The sequence below is a fragment of the Serpula lacrymans genome (assembly GCF_000218685.1).
Source record: "Serpula lacrymans var. lacrymans S7.9 unplaced genomic scaffold SERLAscaffold_4, whole genome shotgun sequence".
Classification (NCBI taxonomy): Eukaryota; Fungi; Basidiomycota; class Agaricomycetes; order Boletales; family Serpulaceae; genus Serpula; species Serpula lacrymans.
The window spans coordinates 389,283-407,014 of record NW_006763293.1 but is presented as its reverse complement, the minus strand read 5'-3'; the positions used below and the strand labels follow the sequence as shown (position 1 = coordinate 407,014).

Sequence of the window (17,732 nt, the reverse complement as noted above, 5' to 3'; positions counted from 1 at the left end):
TCATCCGCCAATTGAAATAGCAGTTTGCAATTTGGGCACTCCATCAAAATTGGTATGCCTCACTCAGGTTGCAGATGTACTGTCAGAGTCAAAAATCTTTTGAAGTCTTTTAAACTCCGAGTGAAGTAGATTTTGTGTGAGCCTGCAATATTTAGTGATCTTTCGAGTTGTCTGCTCTGCCATATCTGTTTCACTGTACAACTTTGGATTTGCTTGCATTGTGCTACTAGTTCACCTGATAACATGGACTCTAGTTCTAGTCATACCTTTGCATCGGATGACACGCCCACACCCACTGCCACCAGCTTATCGTCACCTTCTCATAGATCTTCCCCCGTCAGCAATGCCCGCATTCATAGCCGTCTTCAATTCACTCCAATCAGAAAGAGATGGGAAACCCAGCTTTCCGTTAGCTATGTTAACAGTGGCATTGGCAAAATAAAGCAGGTGGGTATAACAAGATGGAAGTGACCTACTTAGAGATCCTAATGTTCAACTACAGAGAGCAGACAACAGACGTGAGGTTGCAAAGAGTCTCCAGAAAGGACTCAGTTGCTTTTCTGATCTAGCCGTCAAGAAAGCTGTCTCTTATAAACATGCTTCCCGTGAAATCATCTGTCATGAAATGCTATCATATGCATGGCGTTTCGAGGCCAGGGAGAGAGCGATCAATTTTCTCCAGCAGATACAGTCTGAGGCTGAAGAGGAATTGGATGTTGTTGAGGGAGAGTTGGAAGATATGAAAGAGCTGTTGGGAATGCGAGGTATTAAAGATGATATTGATGAGGAGGACATGAAGTATTCTGAGGCTTCTAATCCCACCATGGCTGGCGACTTCGATGCTGTCAACAATGAAGTTTATCACTTGGAATGTCAAGCATTTGGCCGCGGATTGCCTTATTGCCTTTGGAACAAGTCCTATCACAATTCAATCCTGAAGGTGACAGGTACCATGTGCCGCTAGGATATGATTCGGACAACACATCGGAGAATTCTGACGGTGCTGGATAGGAACAAAGCTTGTGAACGCTTCATCTCACCAATCGCAATGGCAATGTGAATATTTTCTCGCTTTTTTCATTCTATCATTCATTCACATTCCTTTCATTTTCTTTGCCCATGCCCACTTTTCCTATTTGTATGTTGAAATACTGAGTGGTATAGTTTTTTTTATCTCTGGACATTGTTATCGATGCAGATGTATGTTTTGAGAAATTGAATAGATTCATTGTGATTTAGCTGATTTTACTGCGATAGGGATATCTACATACAAGAAGATGAGTCTAGTCACATGTGCAAGCATGCTAAGTAAAGCTGTACTGCTAGTGGTTAGTGGTCAATTGACCCATCATATCAGGCTAAGATTACTGAATATCAAGCTCATGTTCAAGCTCGTGTTGATGGCGGCTCAAGGGCAGCCCAAGGCCTCGAGTTTGTGTTCATGTTGGTGAGTCATCCCATGCCTTGAGGACAGCCTCGGAGGAAGTAGAACTCACCCATTTCGTGTTTTACACCCCAAAGCCTACACAATTCCCCCATCCACCTTCTCCTCCCTTTTTTCACTCACTCATCTGATTATGGCGTCCAAACCTAAGCCCAAGGGAAAGAAAAAGGCAAATGTGAGTCTCAAATTCACATTTGTGTATCCATTAACTGGTCATTGCAGATGAAATCTAAGCCTTGCAAAGGTTCTGGTCTCAATCCGTCAGGCAATCCCGTCAACTCTCAACTGGCCCTTCAAATTGATCGACCAGAGACTCCTTTAGACAAGCATCCTCCTCACTTGCAGCATCATCACCAGCAATTCATGGACCCTCCATCATCATCATCCTATACTCACCCTTATCAGGAGCACTTCGCAAACCAACAGCCCGCAAATCTTTCATCATCATCTTATACCCACCCTTATCACCAACAGCAGTTTATGAACCAGCAGCCTGCAAATCATTCATCATCTCAAGAGTTTTTACCCTTGTCCTATGATGCGGCCATTAGTTACCCACAACTTTATAGCCAACAGCCTATGTACTTCCCACCTTCTACCTCCAACTATCTTCCACAGCAACCTTCCACCAACACCAACTATATCTCGCCACAATTTCCACCAAACTCGAGCCGACAAGCGAGTTCCAGTCTTCTTCTCGCCCAATCCTACGCTACTCAACCTTCATATGCACCCTACGTGCTCCAGCCCAATGCCGCATCTAGTAGTGGTGCCCAGACGGTGCAGCCGCCGGTGCCCCCATCTGTTCAAGGGTTGACGTCTGTGGAGTCCAGTGCGGGCCCCATCAGAGGGTCACAGGCACATCTCGCTGGTCGACTTGGAGAAGGCCGGATGCCTGGCGGGCTGCGATTTGTCTATGCATATTCTCCCATGCGCAGCAGAGAAATGTCTCCTGGAGAATGGAGTGAAGGGGTTATCAGGGTATGTTATAGCTTTTTTATTTCAATATATTTACTAATTTCCTACCTATTTTATAGATGGGCTCGAATACCTGGAGCATCATCGAAACTTTCCGCTCAAAACAACAATACTCTTCCACAAGACTCCCCCCCACTCCTGCACCTCTTGCTAGGCCTGTGAGGTCGGTCCCTGCTTGCACAGACCCCTCCACCGGCTTACACTCGGCCCCTGCCCCACGTCCAGCAGTCAAGCAACTGCCACGCAACACCAAGGGCCGCCACAAGCTGGGCAAGCAGCTGTTGGACATTGCGAAGACCAAGATCGACTACTTTACTTTGAATGAAATTGCCATGCCAGGCTCTGACAAGAAGAAGCTTTTGGTGTCCAAGGCTCTCAATCAAACTGCGTCGGAAAACGGCTACGGAGAGGGGCCTTTTACATGGGCCCCCTCCAATATCAAAGCTATAGGCAATCACATGTCACTCCTGCGCAATGAAGTCAAAACCGTTTGTCGGTATCACAGCCACTCAGGTTTCCAATTCTATTACCCCCCTGGCTCTCCGGCTCCTTAGATGCAGTAGAATACACAATTGATAAAGTCAAGCAACTACTCCAAGTGCCCATGAGACCATTTATACACAAGATTGTTATGGTATGTTAATCCACGTCTCATCTTCATTAGGCTTATCTTACACTTAACTGCAGCATCCAGATGGGCAACAGACCATCCATTTTTTCCAAGGAGATGTATTTGTTAATTGTGTCATTGACTTTGTTTGGCTCGGCGGGTTTGCTCACCTCCTGCAACCGGGTCGGCTCGATATTGTCCTGGCCATTGTGTCTGCAGGGCTTTGCTGTACAATCATGGAAAATGAGAGTGGTGTGTTTGTGAAGACTCCATTCACAGCAGTAAAGTTTCAGGATATTTACAATTATGCTATAAAGCAGCTGGAGACCATTTGTGGCAATCCGGATTTGTTGGCCGAGCACATTGCGCTGGAACAGTTTATTATTGATCTGGGCAATAGAATTTATGGTATTGTGTCTAACACTACTAGTACTACTTCAGTCTTTCGTATATTTTATCATATCTGGTATATGATTACTTTGATTACCTCAGAAATGTTCATATCTCTTGCGATAGTATCTTGCTAATGTGAATCTCATCTTACCAAAGTGCAAAATTGCGATAGTAAGGGCCATGCTATATATGGTAATTTAATGCTACTTAAAATGGTAGGTAGGGTCGGGTTTCAGGCTAATACAGAAAAAGCAAACTTGCAAGAACTTGCAAAATTTTTAGTGTAAATAGATGTAGCATTTTCATTTTCAGTCCGTATGCTGACAAAAACTGAGGCCATCTGACTCTGGGTTCAAGAGGACCTACTATTACAATCGTATAGCTCAGGACGCTGTGGGGAACATTGTGGCCTTCCTGCCTACATCTGATTGTTGTTGCTGCCTGGCTCTTGCATTTAATTTCTTCCTTCCACCTTGACTTGGCGATATTCCAGGTCAGTTCGACATACTCCGATAGGGGATCAACACGCTGCATTGATGTTACCAGCACCACTGTCCTGGCCCGTCCACAACAAAAACTTGACATGATTCAAGGACACTGGTCTTAAATGTCCTCCACATCATTTGCTCGTGTATCGAGCATTCAGGCTTAACATTCCGACTTTTACCTTGTTTCCATAGACATAACGAGGTCCAGCCCGTGGCTCTGCCACTGGTGCGATGTTTTTGTGATATAATAAATAATAATAATAATAATAATACCACTGTTAAGTGATCAAAATGGTAAGTAAACTTATGCTGTCTGTAATGTATGTTAAGTCTTTGAACCCTATGATGCATGTTTGACTTGCAGTTCTGTTGTTGAATGTCCTTATAAGCCTGCCCTAAACTTGTGCACAGTATACTGAATTCAAGCAGATAGTTCATTGAACCTTTACAAATATTAACATATATTGTAACGTAAAAAGTCTATGGTATTACATTGATAAACTGATGAGAAATAACAAAAGAGACTACTAAGATGGTAAAGGACGAAAATATAATCTAATAACAAAGCACTTTGGTAAAAAGGGTGAGAATTGGGGAAAAATCTACTTGCCAGTGATAAATAAAGCCAGTCAGAATTCCGGGATACACCACATTGATGGTACATCTGTCATTTGAACCATGTGGAAATAGCACTTTCATTTTCTCTCCTGAAGTGCAGCGAGACAATGCAACATAACAATGCCCATGGGAAAACCCTGGAACATATAAATCCAGCCCAACCTGTGTCACTGATTGACCTTAAGACTTGTTGATGGTCATGGCAAAGGCAGCACGAACAGGGAATTGACAACATGATAGCTTGATGGGCAATTCTTCTGATGAAGGTTCCAATGTGAGGCGTGGAATAAAAGCTATCTTTCCTGCATTTTTTCCTCCCAAGACATGGCACTTCAATACTTTTCTCTTCATCTCTATCAAAATCATGCGTGTTCCATTACAGAGTCCATTTAGGGGATCAATATTGTGGAGGAGCATAAGTGGACATCCAGCTTTAAGTTTGAGGTGCGCTTCAGGAAGGCCAGATACTTGCAAGGAGTTCAAGAATTCCACAGGATAATGTTCATGCCCCTCTCCAACCACTTTATCAATTGACAGAGCTACTAACTCTTCTCCAGGGAATTTTGTGAGGATTGCTGAATTAAGGTCGCTAACGGCATCATTTTTTGCGGAGAGGATGGTGCGGTGGAGGAAATAATGGTCATCTTTGTCTCTATTTGCAATTCCAGGATAGGTAGTGTCGACTAATGAGTCTATGGTGTTTTCTGGCATAAGCATGTTGGCGGGAAGCTCAATAGTTCCATCTCCTGCAATTCCACGACCACCGCCAACATTCAGGAGCCAGCTAGCAAAGGCTTCACTTTCTGGAGTATGGTCCAGGCGCATGTTCTGTGTGAGATAGCAGACATAGATATTTGTCCACAGTCATGACCTTCTAAGAGAGGCAGAAATGATGTGTTGCCTTGACCCTCTTGGAACAACAGGTGTTGTTTGGCGGAAGTCCCCTCCAAAGACCATTGTAATGCCTCCAAATGGAAGTTGATTATCCAAAATTTCCCGCAATGTACGCTCTAATGCTTCAATCCCATGACAGTGTTGCATTGGCGCTTCATCCCAGACTATAACTCTGGTATGTCTCAATACCTCATGGAGGTCAGAGTTTTTTGGAATCCTGATGTTTCATATACAGGAATAGGGATTCCAAAGCATGAATGAGCTGTGCGGCCACCCTCCAAGAGCAGGGATGCAATCCCAGAGGATGCTACACATAGAGCAACATTATGATTATCCCTTGCTCAAACGGCGGCTGCAATTGTATTGCAGAGATATGTTTTGCCCCCACCTCCAGCACTGTGAATAAAGAAAGTTGTTCCCTGATTATGGTGGATTGACTGCATGATGGTATCAAAAGCATTCCGCTGCTCTTGATTGAGCCTCTCTACATTATCTTCAACCTCCAAAGTAAGATCAAATCTGTCATAATTTTGCTGCTCGTGGAGAAGATTGTTTGCAATGATAGGCTCCCATTGTTGCTGAGGCAAAGGCATTGGTGGGAAGTTTGAAAGACGCTTGTTGGCTTGAGTAAGTATGGATTCCAGCAAGAATAGTCCATAATCATAAATCTGGTCTTCTGAAGGTTGGGCAATCCCTCTTTGAAGAAGGTGATGGTGTAAATCATCACAAATCTTGTGTTTGTGCCGGTTCCAAAGGTTTGCTGGCTCATTTGGGAGACATTGCAGTAAGATAACTGCAAAGAGAGCACGGAGTTCAGGGCCTGTCTGCATATCTCCTGCTTCTGCCAAACACTGATCCCATTCACCATTGTCTTCTAACAGGCCACATGCAGCACATGCAGCTTTGTAAGTTGGATGTAAAACCCCATCAAATGTGCGCAAATCTTCCCAACTCTCTGCTCCAGGGACCACTTTGAGCAGTGTACGGAGGTAGAAGCGCTCCCCTTGGCTTGGATGGACAAACATCATTCTCCCTATAGCAAATTGTTGTTTTCTTGGAGTCCATTTTTTGGCACCTTTGTTCCAGACAAAGTATTGAGGATAATCCTGATAAGGTATGTGACGGCCTTCAGGGTGATTTTTATTGGCAGTGAACCATTCTGTGAGTTGAGTCTTTGATGTACGGTCGTTATTGATTATATTCTCTGTATTATCATGGGCATTGAAGAATACAGTTTGCTGATCCTCTAAGTGAACGGGAAGGCGCAATACTGTTGGTTTTTTTCCATGCATAGGGAACTCCAAGAGATGCCAGCATGCTTCCATAGGACCAATATAGTGACCATCAATATATTCCTGAATCTCATCCCTCAGCTGCCTTGCATCTCCATGTACATCTGCACCTTGTCCTCCCACCACAACTGAAGCTCGATCATGGCCCTTGTAAATATATTTATGAATATATTTGACGGCTTTAACAAATGCACAGATTTCAACATTGATGTGACAGTCATATTTGGCAGAGAGATATGCATTGTAAGGGACGACATCACGGTTATCAAAAACATGACCACTTGGAGCTGTATAAGTCCTCCCATTGTCAGGCCTTGCATATTCTTCATGCACCGGGCTCCAGGGTGCTCAGGTCCACACAGACCATGCATCATACACTTTGTGACTGTTGAATATAACTTTGGTTGTGTGACAGGATCAGGAATTTGAGCAGAGACAACAGAGTCAACCTGGGTGGCATCACAGATTTTATATTGATCTTCCAAGAATATGAGAAGATGCATGTGTGGCAAACCCCGCTTTTGGTATTCCACAGTGTAAACAGATCCCGAAGTCTTTCCAAAGATCCCATCTTTGACTTCTTTCAACAGTGCCTTCTTTTTCTGATAGAAGACACGTGCAACAATGTCAGGACGGTCTGCAGCAGTCTGTTTTCTTGCAGGCATATCGGGGTCATCATCTACTTCACCGGCATTGTGGTATTCCAGCAAAGCCTCTTGAATTTCAGGCCAGTTGGTGTTTGCTGTCATTGTAAGGAAAATATCGGGTTTACGGCAATGGCAACATATAGCCATGGAGTCCTGGAAAAGCTGGTACATGTGCCGTGTACTGCCAGAATGAGAAGATGGTAGGACAATGTTCTGGCCCTGTTGACCCAAATCTATTTCCCCATCATTCTGATCCATAGCATCTTTGACGCTTTGGTAAAGATCTGCCCTTATGTCTTTTTGATGATGACGGACCCACTTCAATTCACTTTCTTCTGTGGAAGCCCATGCATCAACGCAATACTCCTGAAGTAGTTTTCCACCATAGAAGAGATTAGATTGATCGGTTCTTCGGGGATGGAGACGGTATGCATAATAACACCGCTGGGAGACATATTCACTGTGTATATTTCCATCAGCATTTTGAATGGACCCTATTGTCCTATGCCACCCTTGTTCTCCAAAGGGAAATAGGAGGACATAATGCAGAGGTGAATAAAGGGGGTGCAAATGGCTAATATGCTTGAGACCACCACCATAATCAAATTGCTTCAGCCGCAAAACAATATCACGGTGCTCATCAACATCTTGTTCTCCATCTCCAGGGATAACAGCAGCAACTTCATCTGCAGTAGGAAGAATTATAATGATGTTGGTCCAGAGTTTGATCAAGAGCTATATGGGCTCTTATGTTGGCACGTTCTGCTTCAGGCTTTTCCATGATGATCTGATAAGCTTGCTTGTACAAAGGGATGAATGGATTGAATTGCTCCAGGGTATCCTGGACCTCCAGCATGGTTGCTGGTGTAGTGCCATGCCCCCGATTATTCTCATTATGTAAAAAAAGGGCGGTCTGTGGGTCGTGAATGTAAAGCTGGCCAAAAGAGGGAGTTTCACCTTCAGGTGGATGGAATGCGCTGATGCTATGATGAAGGCCTCTATGGATACGGAAACTATAAGGTCCTGCAGCACTTGTGACAGCATGGTCTATCTTGACACCCAAAGATGTAAATGCAAAGGCATTATTGTATGAGCAAACTTTGTTGTGGAATTCACGTGCAGTAATGTCAACCCCACAGAACAGACGGTGTAGTGCAGCAGGTGCTTCCTGGAAGGGATCCAGCCTAACTTGACCTTGAAGGCAGCACACACCAAATTTTGGATGGATCCTGGAGGAACTTGTGAGTCTCTCGATATCCCAGTATAATGTTCCACAATTACGGCACTCTACTTCCATGTTGCGTAAAGTATGACGGTATAGAGGCTCTACATATGGTTGTTGGGCCTCCTGGCGTATCACCTGTGCTTGGCGGCGGTTGGCAATATTTTGTTCATTTGCAAGTCGTTGAGGCCTTGGCATCCTTGGTGCATTTCTGGCAGCTACCGGTTCATTTAAGTCCTCGCCTCGGTCTACAGCATCCCTGGCTGTAACGATAACTGTAACAACCAAGAGTTAGTTACTCTGGCGCACACAGGAACACACTATAAAGGTAGTGGATGGGGAGTGATTACCCCTTAGGCTGCAGAGAGTTTGTTGGTTAACAACAGGAGGACTCGCTGAGGAGTCTCCTGGATCTATTGGGGTATATATACTACTACAGGTTGTTTGTACATGTGTACTATACAGTTGATGAAGGCAGTGGCTGATGATGTCATAGGGTCTAGCCCGTATGGCCAGCTCCACTGCGTGAGAGAGTTAAGTCTAAAAGTAAAAGAAAGGCAACGCGGCGCGAGAAAGGGAAATGCCGCGTGGTACTTAAAGTATAAAGTTAAAGCGGAGAATAAAAAGGAAAGGAGATGTCCAGAAATTGTGTTATCGTAACAATAACACAATTTTCGGACCTTTCCTTCTTTTTCATTCTCCGCTTTAACCTTGTACACTTTAGCTTTCACACAGGGTGCCACGCGGCACTTCCCCTTTTGTTCAAACTCCTCTTTCTCGCGCCGTGTTGCCTTCTTCTTATTTTAGATACAACTCTCTCACACAGTGGAGCTGGTCATGCGGGCTAGGCTCCATGACATCATCAGCCACTGACTTTATCAACTGTACAGTACATAAGTACAAACACTCTGTATTAGTATATATACCCCAATAAATCCAGGAGACTCCTTAGCGAGTCCTCCTGTTGTATACCAACAAACTCTCTGCAGCTTAAGGGGTAACCACTCCCTCAATATCTTCTTTATAGTGTGTTCTTGTGTGCACCAGAGTAACTAACTCTTGGTTGTTACACTGGCAGCCCTGTGAGCCTGATCTGTTAGCTCTTCTTCCCTCCTTTCAAGCTCTTCTTGAGCAGCTCTCTGCACCCTACGGACTTGCTCAGCTTGTTCCTCTTCATATTGCAGGTCAGCATGCTGAGCCTGCCGCCTAACTGCCTCCTGCCGTTGAACTTCTCTTTCCTGGCGAACATGATCCTCAGCCAACTGCTGTTCCTGCCTTTGGAGCCGTAATGCCTCCTGTTGCTGAATTGCCTGATCCTCGACCTGCTCCTGCCCTCTTAGTCTATTACGCCGTTGATTAACCCGTTCTGCATGTCGGTTTTGAAACCCATCTAATAGCCTTTCATTGTAGTCAACACCATAAGTAGCAAGCAACTGGTTACCCTGCCGCATTTGAAAAAGGGGCTGCAATTGAGGGTGTGCAGGTCCAGCTAATGGCTGAGGCATATTATTATCATCCACAGGTCCTCCAAATTTTGGTTGCGCAATATTTCTATTTCTCAAATCTCTTTGATCCAAGAGGTGCTCTCGTCGTACACTTGGTGATGTCATCTGTTGATGACATTGTATGCGATCTCTATCGCGATGTTCACCATGTTCTCGTTCAGGAGTCTGTGGAATATGTCTACAAATCACATCAATATATCAGTTAATGGTTAATGACACATTAACAATGCTACACATACTGCATATTTGAATTGCTCATATTCATATTTATGTATTTGCTATGTGCACTGATTTGTTGATAATTTGGGCTTCTGTAATCAATGTGTCAGTTTTAATTGAATCAACACCATAAACTGTTATAAACTCACATTGTGTAAGCTGTGTTTTTATGTGTGGGGAAGGGTCTTTGATTTTATTTTTATGCACACCACAGTGTGGTCAATAATGGCTGTTAATTTTTGTAATGCAAAATGTGCAAATTCTCGACAACAATTTGTTTTGTGTGTAGGGCCAGACCACTTCCCCACATAGTAGGAAAAGAGGTTTGTTTGGTTGAGTTGTGTCACGTCGTGCCACAGGCGTGAGTTTTGGTGTCCACTATATCGTGTTTTGTAGTAAAAATGATTAAGCGCAAGAATTTTTAATGTGGCTACGATTTTCACTACAATTGTTGAATGTTCTTATAACCGTGAGAATTTTCAATGTGGCTGCAATTTTCACTGCACTCGTTACTACTGCACTACCTTCCCTCTACTGCTAACCGAAAGCCACGCGAGCGAAACTAAGCGAGAAAATGTGCTCCCACGTGTGCCGCACGTGACTTTTGGGACCACCGTCCCCTTCGTTATAGATATCCCGAGGTGCCGTATGCATAACATGCGTCTCACGGGCGACAATCCACCTGGAGCCTCCGTAGTCGATGCCTAAGGTGCGCATTTCTATCACACATTTGTATTATCTCTTGAATATTTCATCTTTCGATAAGCATAATGTGATTATCTGCGCTGAGCTTCACGTGCTGGACCATTAGTTCAAAGAACTCACATCGTGCCCTTGCTCGGATGACTAGAACATTTCAGACATTGAATTTTTCCCTCTGCTCTTCTGATGAGGAGTTCTCACGTCCGAACTTTTCCTCACCTCCTGGACGGGACCCTTTCCCGAGAGCTTCTTCAACCGAGTATGTTATAACTGTATGGTGGCGGTGGGAACCTCGAGACCACAACAAAGGTATCCTTGGATGTAAAGGTTTGACTTTTGATGACGGGAGAAACACATCAACCCATATACAGAAATTCTGGCAGGCTCGTGCGGGATGTTGCCGTCATGCTCCTGAATAAAAGACTTGACCTCGACCTTTCCTTCATTCCTCTGCTGTCTCCTTCCTACTATGCCTCTTCCACCACACCACAATTCGAACTCAACGCGATACCAGCCCTATGTGAGTGCGCGTAGGCATAAAATAATGGTAATTTAACCCTGCACCGTAAATCCATCTTGTGGCTTTTTCACGGACAGTTGTTGCAGCATGCAAGGAATGCCACCGTTGATGGCGGTCAGGCGGCTGACGCCTACATACGTGGCGTTTTTGTGGTACGGCTATAGAGGCCGTGCTTTGGATGAGAGCGTACAGCGCTCTCGGGAGGCGTCGCTTTACGCGTCTGATCTCAGTATGTCGACTTTTACACGCGTCGTTTGCGTTGATGATCTTTTTGTTTTAAGGATCTCGCGTTTCAGTGGAAACGCAACCCAGCGGATTAGGTCGGCCACTTACACGTCGCCCTCCAGCATGGCCACTCTTCTGCACACACCTAAAATTCAACATCGTTGACAATACTATATATATATATATATATCAAAATGCTACGATAGCGGGACATGATCTCATCTATACGTATCTCCACTTTATTTACTAGAAACATATCATATTAGCATCAGTACTAGTATAACAAGCCCGTATGCGATGTGAAGGGTAGCACTGAGCCGCTGGTGACCGTTGTATTTACTCGCATAATGCGTGGAATGAGATTGCAAGGTTTCGCCGTTTCAAGGAACAACGGCGCGTTTAGGTATTTGAAAGAGCCCTTTGAAAAGTGAAGAATGGAGAGACACCATTTGAGTGTACTCTTCCTGTGATAGCAGTGAGATCGTGTACGAAAACGGGCAAATGCCAATTCCAGGATTCGCACCTTCACCACTGAGGGACAGGCTTGTGCAAGTTTATCGCATATATCGCAAAGTGCCTTCTTGAGCTCACGAGATGCTGTACATAAATGTTCAAATATCGCGCTGTTCGCGTGAAATGGCTATTGGTTGCTACTCACCATCATCGTCTACGCCCGAATCAAGAAGGGACACCCAGCACTTCCCAACACCATCCAAGATCGTGTATTTCCAGATGAACATCCGCACTGCGCATACCTCGATGACGACACCTAGTGCACGAAGCGAACTCAACTGGAGAGAAATGCATGGTGATGCGTGGGGAGTCGGAATGAGGGGGTGGACAAGTTGTGGGACGAGCGCCTAGAAGCGGTGATACTCGCATTAGAACAGCATCCCTAAACAACGACAAAGCGCGAAAAAGCAATCGCCCACTTTCAGGTACCGTGTACTGCCGATCCCAAGAGCTTTTATCACGCCCGGCAACGCGTCCACCGACGCCTCGACCGCGTCCAAGTCCGTATACGCGTAGATCCACACGCTGCCTACGATCGCGTCACCCAAGAGCGCGCAGAGCTGGTTGAATCGCTGTTGTGAGTCTGGAGAGGTCGTTAAATTAACTAATGAAAGTATCGTTGGGATCGCGGTGCGGAGGAGATTTGGAGTCTCGGGGTGACGGAGGTGATTGAGTGTGCCCATCAAGGACTGGAGATAGTATGGCTAATTGATCAGGGAATGTAAATAGAGAAGAAACATACAGTCAAGAGCAGCCCATCCACGCCGGTGCGTCTTAGCAAAGCTACTGGCACGCGCTTCAACATATCCTGTACTAACATAACACCCCTTAGCTTGTACTCCGCCTCGTAGTCATCCACGAGTGCCATGACTGGCGGGATTATGAGGTGCCAGAGCCGCTCGTAGACATCGCCCTATCATTGACTGCTGAGTTCACATTATAGACAGAGAAGACATTAATGTACCTGCGTATGCCTAACGCACCACGATGCGACGTTGAATATCCCAGGGTATGATTTCCATGTCTGGCCCTCGTAATAGTCCTGAGAGGCCATTGGCCCACCTGCCGCGCGAGGCAACTTTCGACCCGTTGATTCATTGAGGTGAGGATGTGGGTTAGATTGGAAGATAGGTCTAATGTGATCTTTGAGTATGTATTCGAGGAGATGTAGGTCGGGACTCGAGAACGGTTCAAGGACAGCTAGTAGTGAAATAAATCAATCAGATTGACATGATATAAGTCACGAAAAGAGAAGAAAGGTGCACACATATAGCGAGGTTATGAGAACGTTCCGACACCCAACTTCCGGGCCCGGTAAATGCAGCAACTGTAGATACGAGGTTTGCCTTGTTCTGCAAAGACAACTGTAGGTGCTCCTCTCTTGCTACGAGGTCCTTGAGACGCGTTAGAGAGTTTTCGGTAGTTATCTTCCAGGTATTCAGACGGGTGATTGTATCATCTTCTGTTATTCTGCCATAGTGCGAATATTCTTGAGGTATGCTGAGAGATAGGATGGTGGTGCTGATTGCAGACATGGAAGAGTGATTAGTTGCAAAGTTCCGCCACCATGTCTTGCAAACATACTACCATTACTGTTACCCCATCCTAAGCTTAAGCACCACTCACTGGCAGTACTCAGCAAACTTGCAATAAAAAAACATTGTATTCGCTTTATTTCAGACCTGAATAAAAAATGAACGGATCTCTGATCAGTTCGTACGCCCCCAATGACCCTCGCTTGCCCAATCCTGAATCCCCGTCTCCGCTGCAACAGACCCATTCACGATAACCCATCCCACTGCCGTCCAGACATCCCTGCAAGCTGGCGCCTCCTTCGCCAAGTTCGATCCCTCTGGAAAATATGTTGTCGCAGCCGGCAAGGGCGATGGCTCAGCGGCAGTCTGGGATCTGAGCACGCGTGCTGCTGTGCGCTGGCTGGAGGGACACGTCAAGAGTGTCACCAGCGTCGAGTAAGTCCTTTTCCTCATAGATGGGCTAAATTTATTGCGTGTGGTGTATCGAGAGCTTATGGGTTCTGACAGCTGGTCGCGCAACTCACGGTATGTCCTGACGTCCTCTAAAGACTGGAACATCAGCGTGTGGGACCTCGCCTCCGACTTGGACTCTCCCCAGCGGCGCGACGTTATCCGTTTTGACGCGCCCGTTCAATCTGCGTCTTTTCATCCTCGAAACTGGTATATCCATTCATTTATCCCAATCCCAACGCCAGCAACCGGCCTAACTAATCACTGTCAGCCGCATACTCCTCGTCCTTCTGGCCACGGGCGAAGCCTACATCGTCGACCAGCGCAAAAAATACAGAGGGCGTGTGGAGCTGCTGGAGGTATTCGACGATAGTGATGACGAGGCCCAGATGGGAAGAGCACGGTGCGTTGGGTACATCGGTTTTCATGTCCTTATCATGCTCACTATGTTGGTCCTGTGTCGTGTGGAATAGATCTGCGATGACAGTGGCTCAGTTTGAACCGTCCGGGAAGCACGCATTCATCGGTACCTCGTCTGGTTCTATACTCGTGTTCAACGCCAGGACCAAAACTGTTAGTTCTATCCTTCAACATATTCCCATTTTTCTGCAGTTAGATCCTATTCTAAATCATTCATTTTACATCCTGAAACCGCTTTTTCCATTTGACGTTTCCTTCCCTAGATGGTAGCGCGCCATAAAATCACGGGCGCAGGTGCTATGAAAGGGCTTGATTTCACCAAAAATGGACGGTGAGTGGCCACATCCTTGTAACGTTTAACTGGCCAGCCAACCAACCCAACACACCCCACTTAGCCGCTTTGTAACAAATTCTTCAGACCGAACTATCCGTCAATTCCAAATGCCCACCTACCCACCTCCCAATGCCGAACGAGAATTTATCGAACAAGAGCTTGATCCCACGCATCGGTTCAATGACCCCATCAATAAAATAGCATGGCACGCTGTATCCTACAGCCCGGATGGAGAATGGCTTTCTGGTGGTACGTACATTGTTTCCTTCAGTGGGTTTTCTCGGGTTGACGTGTTTTGGGTTTTGAATTAGGCGCGGCGGATCCTGCGGCTCACAAGATTTACATATGGGATATCTCGAATGACGGACAATTTGCAAGTGCGTTGGATGGAGGGAGGGAACCTCTTGTACACGTACACGTGAGTACAAACTCCTTTTCCCTCCCCTTGCATATTTTCCCCCCTGGCCCGGCTGGAAGAACCTCATCGTTTAATTCGCAAATTTGCATATTCAAACCATACAGTGGCATCCGCGCAAATCATCCATCGCATCGACTACGAACCAAGGCAACATACTGATCTGGCACTGTCCCACCCCAGAGCGGTGGGGCGCTTTCGCGGGGGGTTTCGAAGAGGTGGATGAGAATGTTGTGTATGAGGAGAAGGAGGACGAATTTGATATCGTGAGTGGACTGACACCTTTTGTTTCCTGGGTATTTGCGTTGGAATGCGTTGGAGGAACTGGCGAGGTATGGCGTTGGGTATTGTGATTTTACTTGTTCTGATATGACGATTACCTCTGTCCATGGGGCATATGATGCATCAACACAGATCCTATCGTGAATCCGGCCGAACACAAGAACTAACCGTCTCTCATACAGGAAGACGAAAGTGAGCTCGCGATGCGGAAGAAGAAGCAAGAAGACGAAGAGGTGGATGTAATGGGTGGTGTGATGGAGGAGGAAGATGCGAACGTGATATCGATGGACGTGGACGACGAGGACGTGGAGTGGGCGGACGACGAGCCGGATGACGATTTGAAGGGGTGGAAGATGCCGATTGTGATGGAGGATGAATTTGAGGATGGGCTTTGAGTGTCAGTCTTTGTGAGCATATTAGGCCATGTTGCGAAATTGAAGAGGATGCTGACAGCGCAGTTTGGAGGTTCACTCAATTATGGATGACAAATGGGATATCTTTTAGTTAGGTGACTAGTTAGTACACAGCATTACAAGGAAAACATCAGACATAACATGTTCGTCGATGGACTCTGGTCCAGGCACGTTTTCCCCATCTTGTCCCCGGTCCGCCTGTTATTTCATCATTGAAACTCCCATCTGCAACCTATGATTATAACCAGCCTTTTGTGGCTATTACTATATTTCACATGGTATTTACATATATTTGGTATATAAGAAGCTTTGTGTTTCCTGTTTTATGGCATTTGTGTGCCAAAGTATCCTTCTCCCACTTGTTCCCATGCTCTGAAGGTGTGAATCTCCAACACAAACAAATCAACATGTTGCATCATTATCTTATCTTGTTGTTGCTACCTCATTACTGCTTGCTTATATCATTGTCTTCTTGCATTGTAATCATTGTTGTTGCTGTCACCGTTGTCATTTGGTGTCAGAACTGTGACCTTATGGAGTGTCGGAATTATGGAGTACGGGGATGGAGCAGGGGATAACGGAGTATGAGATGGGGAATTGGCTTAGCTCGTGCACTAGGCCCTTCCGCGGACCTTGGTCCCTAACTCGACGGAATGGATGGAGGAGAATAGAAGATGAAAAGGGAACAGAGTAAAGATCCTTCCAAGAAGGATTGGAGGACTTAGAAAGGGACTTGTAAAAAGTTGAGGGAATCTAGTTGATATTTGAACTGCAGGAACGGAGTACAGGAGCTACAACTTATATACTGTTGGAGGAGTAGGGGCTCATAAGGAGTAAGGAGTAATGTAGGTATGGAGTTCCATGCGGACAATTATCTAGCGAGAGAGAAACGTACGTGCAAGGAGTGTATCATAAGGTCTAAACTACAGAGTCCATGAGGAATACAAGAACATGCATAGGAAAGTGTATGGTGGACTAGAAGTCCCGTTGTCGATGATGAGAACTGCTGTTAGAAAACCACACACAAAACAAACTAACACACAATCCTCCCAGATTCCACGAAACTTGTTTATGGGCTTTGCCTCCTAGAACAGTGGAGTGGTCTGGTTGTTCGTGGGGTGGTACATAAAAAGATCCTTCAAAGTAAAACCCAGAGGTGTATGAGTGTGGGTTTTGAGGAGGAGGGATAGTTGAATTGATAGAAGATAGGGGCTTTGTGACGAGTATAGACGAGCACTACCTTGCTAATCGTAGCACAAGGTAGGTTTGAGAACAACAATATGACGAGGTTCCCAGTGATAGCAGGCTCCTGACGCACAAACTGTAGTGCTCAGAAGGACTCTAATCGAAAGGGATGACAATGACTTCAAAAGTGGGAAGTGACGATGACAGCAGTTGACAGTGGTAGAAGTGGGAAGTGTTGTGACCACACTGGATCACAAGTAGCAGAGTAGTGAACTTGAGAGTAGAGAAGAAGTCTGGATTGGAGTTCTTTTTTTTTTTTTACAAGGTAAAATACAGGGGTTTATATAGTAAAAGAAAAGTAGGCTATGCACAGTATAGCTGTGCAAAAAGAATGAGAAAGAATATGAAGGAAGGAATGTACGCTGACG

General features: G+C 45.5%; 2 protein-coding genes across 2 annotated transcripts; one reads left to right on the top strand and one right to left on the bottom strand.

Annotated features, from left to right (window-relative positions):
• Window positions 1–12,086: 12,086 nt before the first annotated feature.
• Window positions 12,087–13,805, bottom strand: SERLADRAFT_413675 (uncharacterized protein; the record flags this gene model as incomplete). The annotated part of the gene is made up of 7 exons (XM_007315192.1): window positions 12,087–12,221; window positions 12,281–12,354; window positions 12,416–12,617; window positions 12,690–12,959; window positions 13,013–13,183; window positions 13,235–13,470; window positions 13,538–13,805. The coding sequence occupies 7 exons, from the start codon at window positions 13,803–13,805 to the stop codon at window positions 12,138–12,140; spliced, it is 1,305 nt and encodes a 434-aa protein (XP_007315254.1).
• A 158-nt stretch (window positions 13,806–13,963) lies between these two features.
• SERLADRAFT_434931 (uncharacterized protein) lies at window positions 13,964–16,101 on the top strand (the record flags this gene model as incomplete). The annotated part of the gene is made up of 10 exons (XM_007315191.1): window positions 13,964–13,982; window positions 14,045–14,240; window positions 14,313–14,465; window positions 14,527–14,658; window positions 14,729–14,828; window positions 14,939–15,006; window positions 15,071–15,258; window positions 15,321–15,427; window positions 15,532–15,756; window positions 15,889–16,101. The coding sequence occupies 10 exons, from the start codon at window positions 13,964–13,966 to the stop codon at window positions 16,099–16,101; spliced, it is 1,401 nt and encodes a 466-aa protein (XP_007315253.1).
• Between the last annotated feature and the right edge of the window lie 1,631 nt (window positions 16,102–17,732).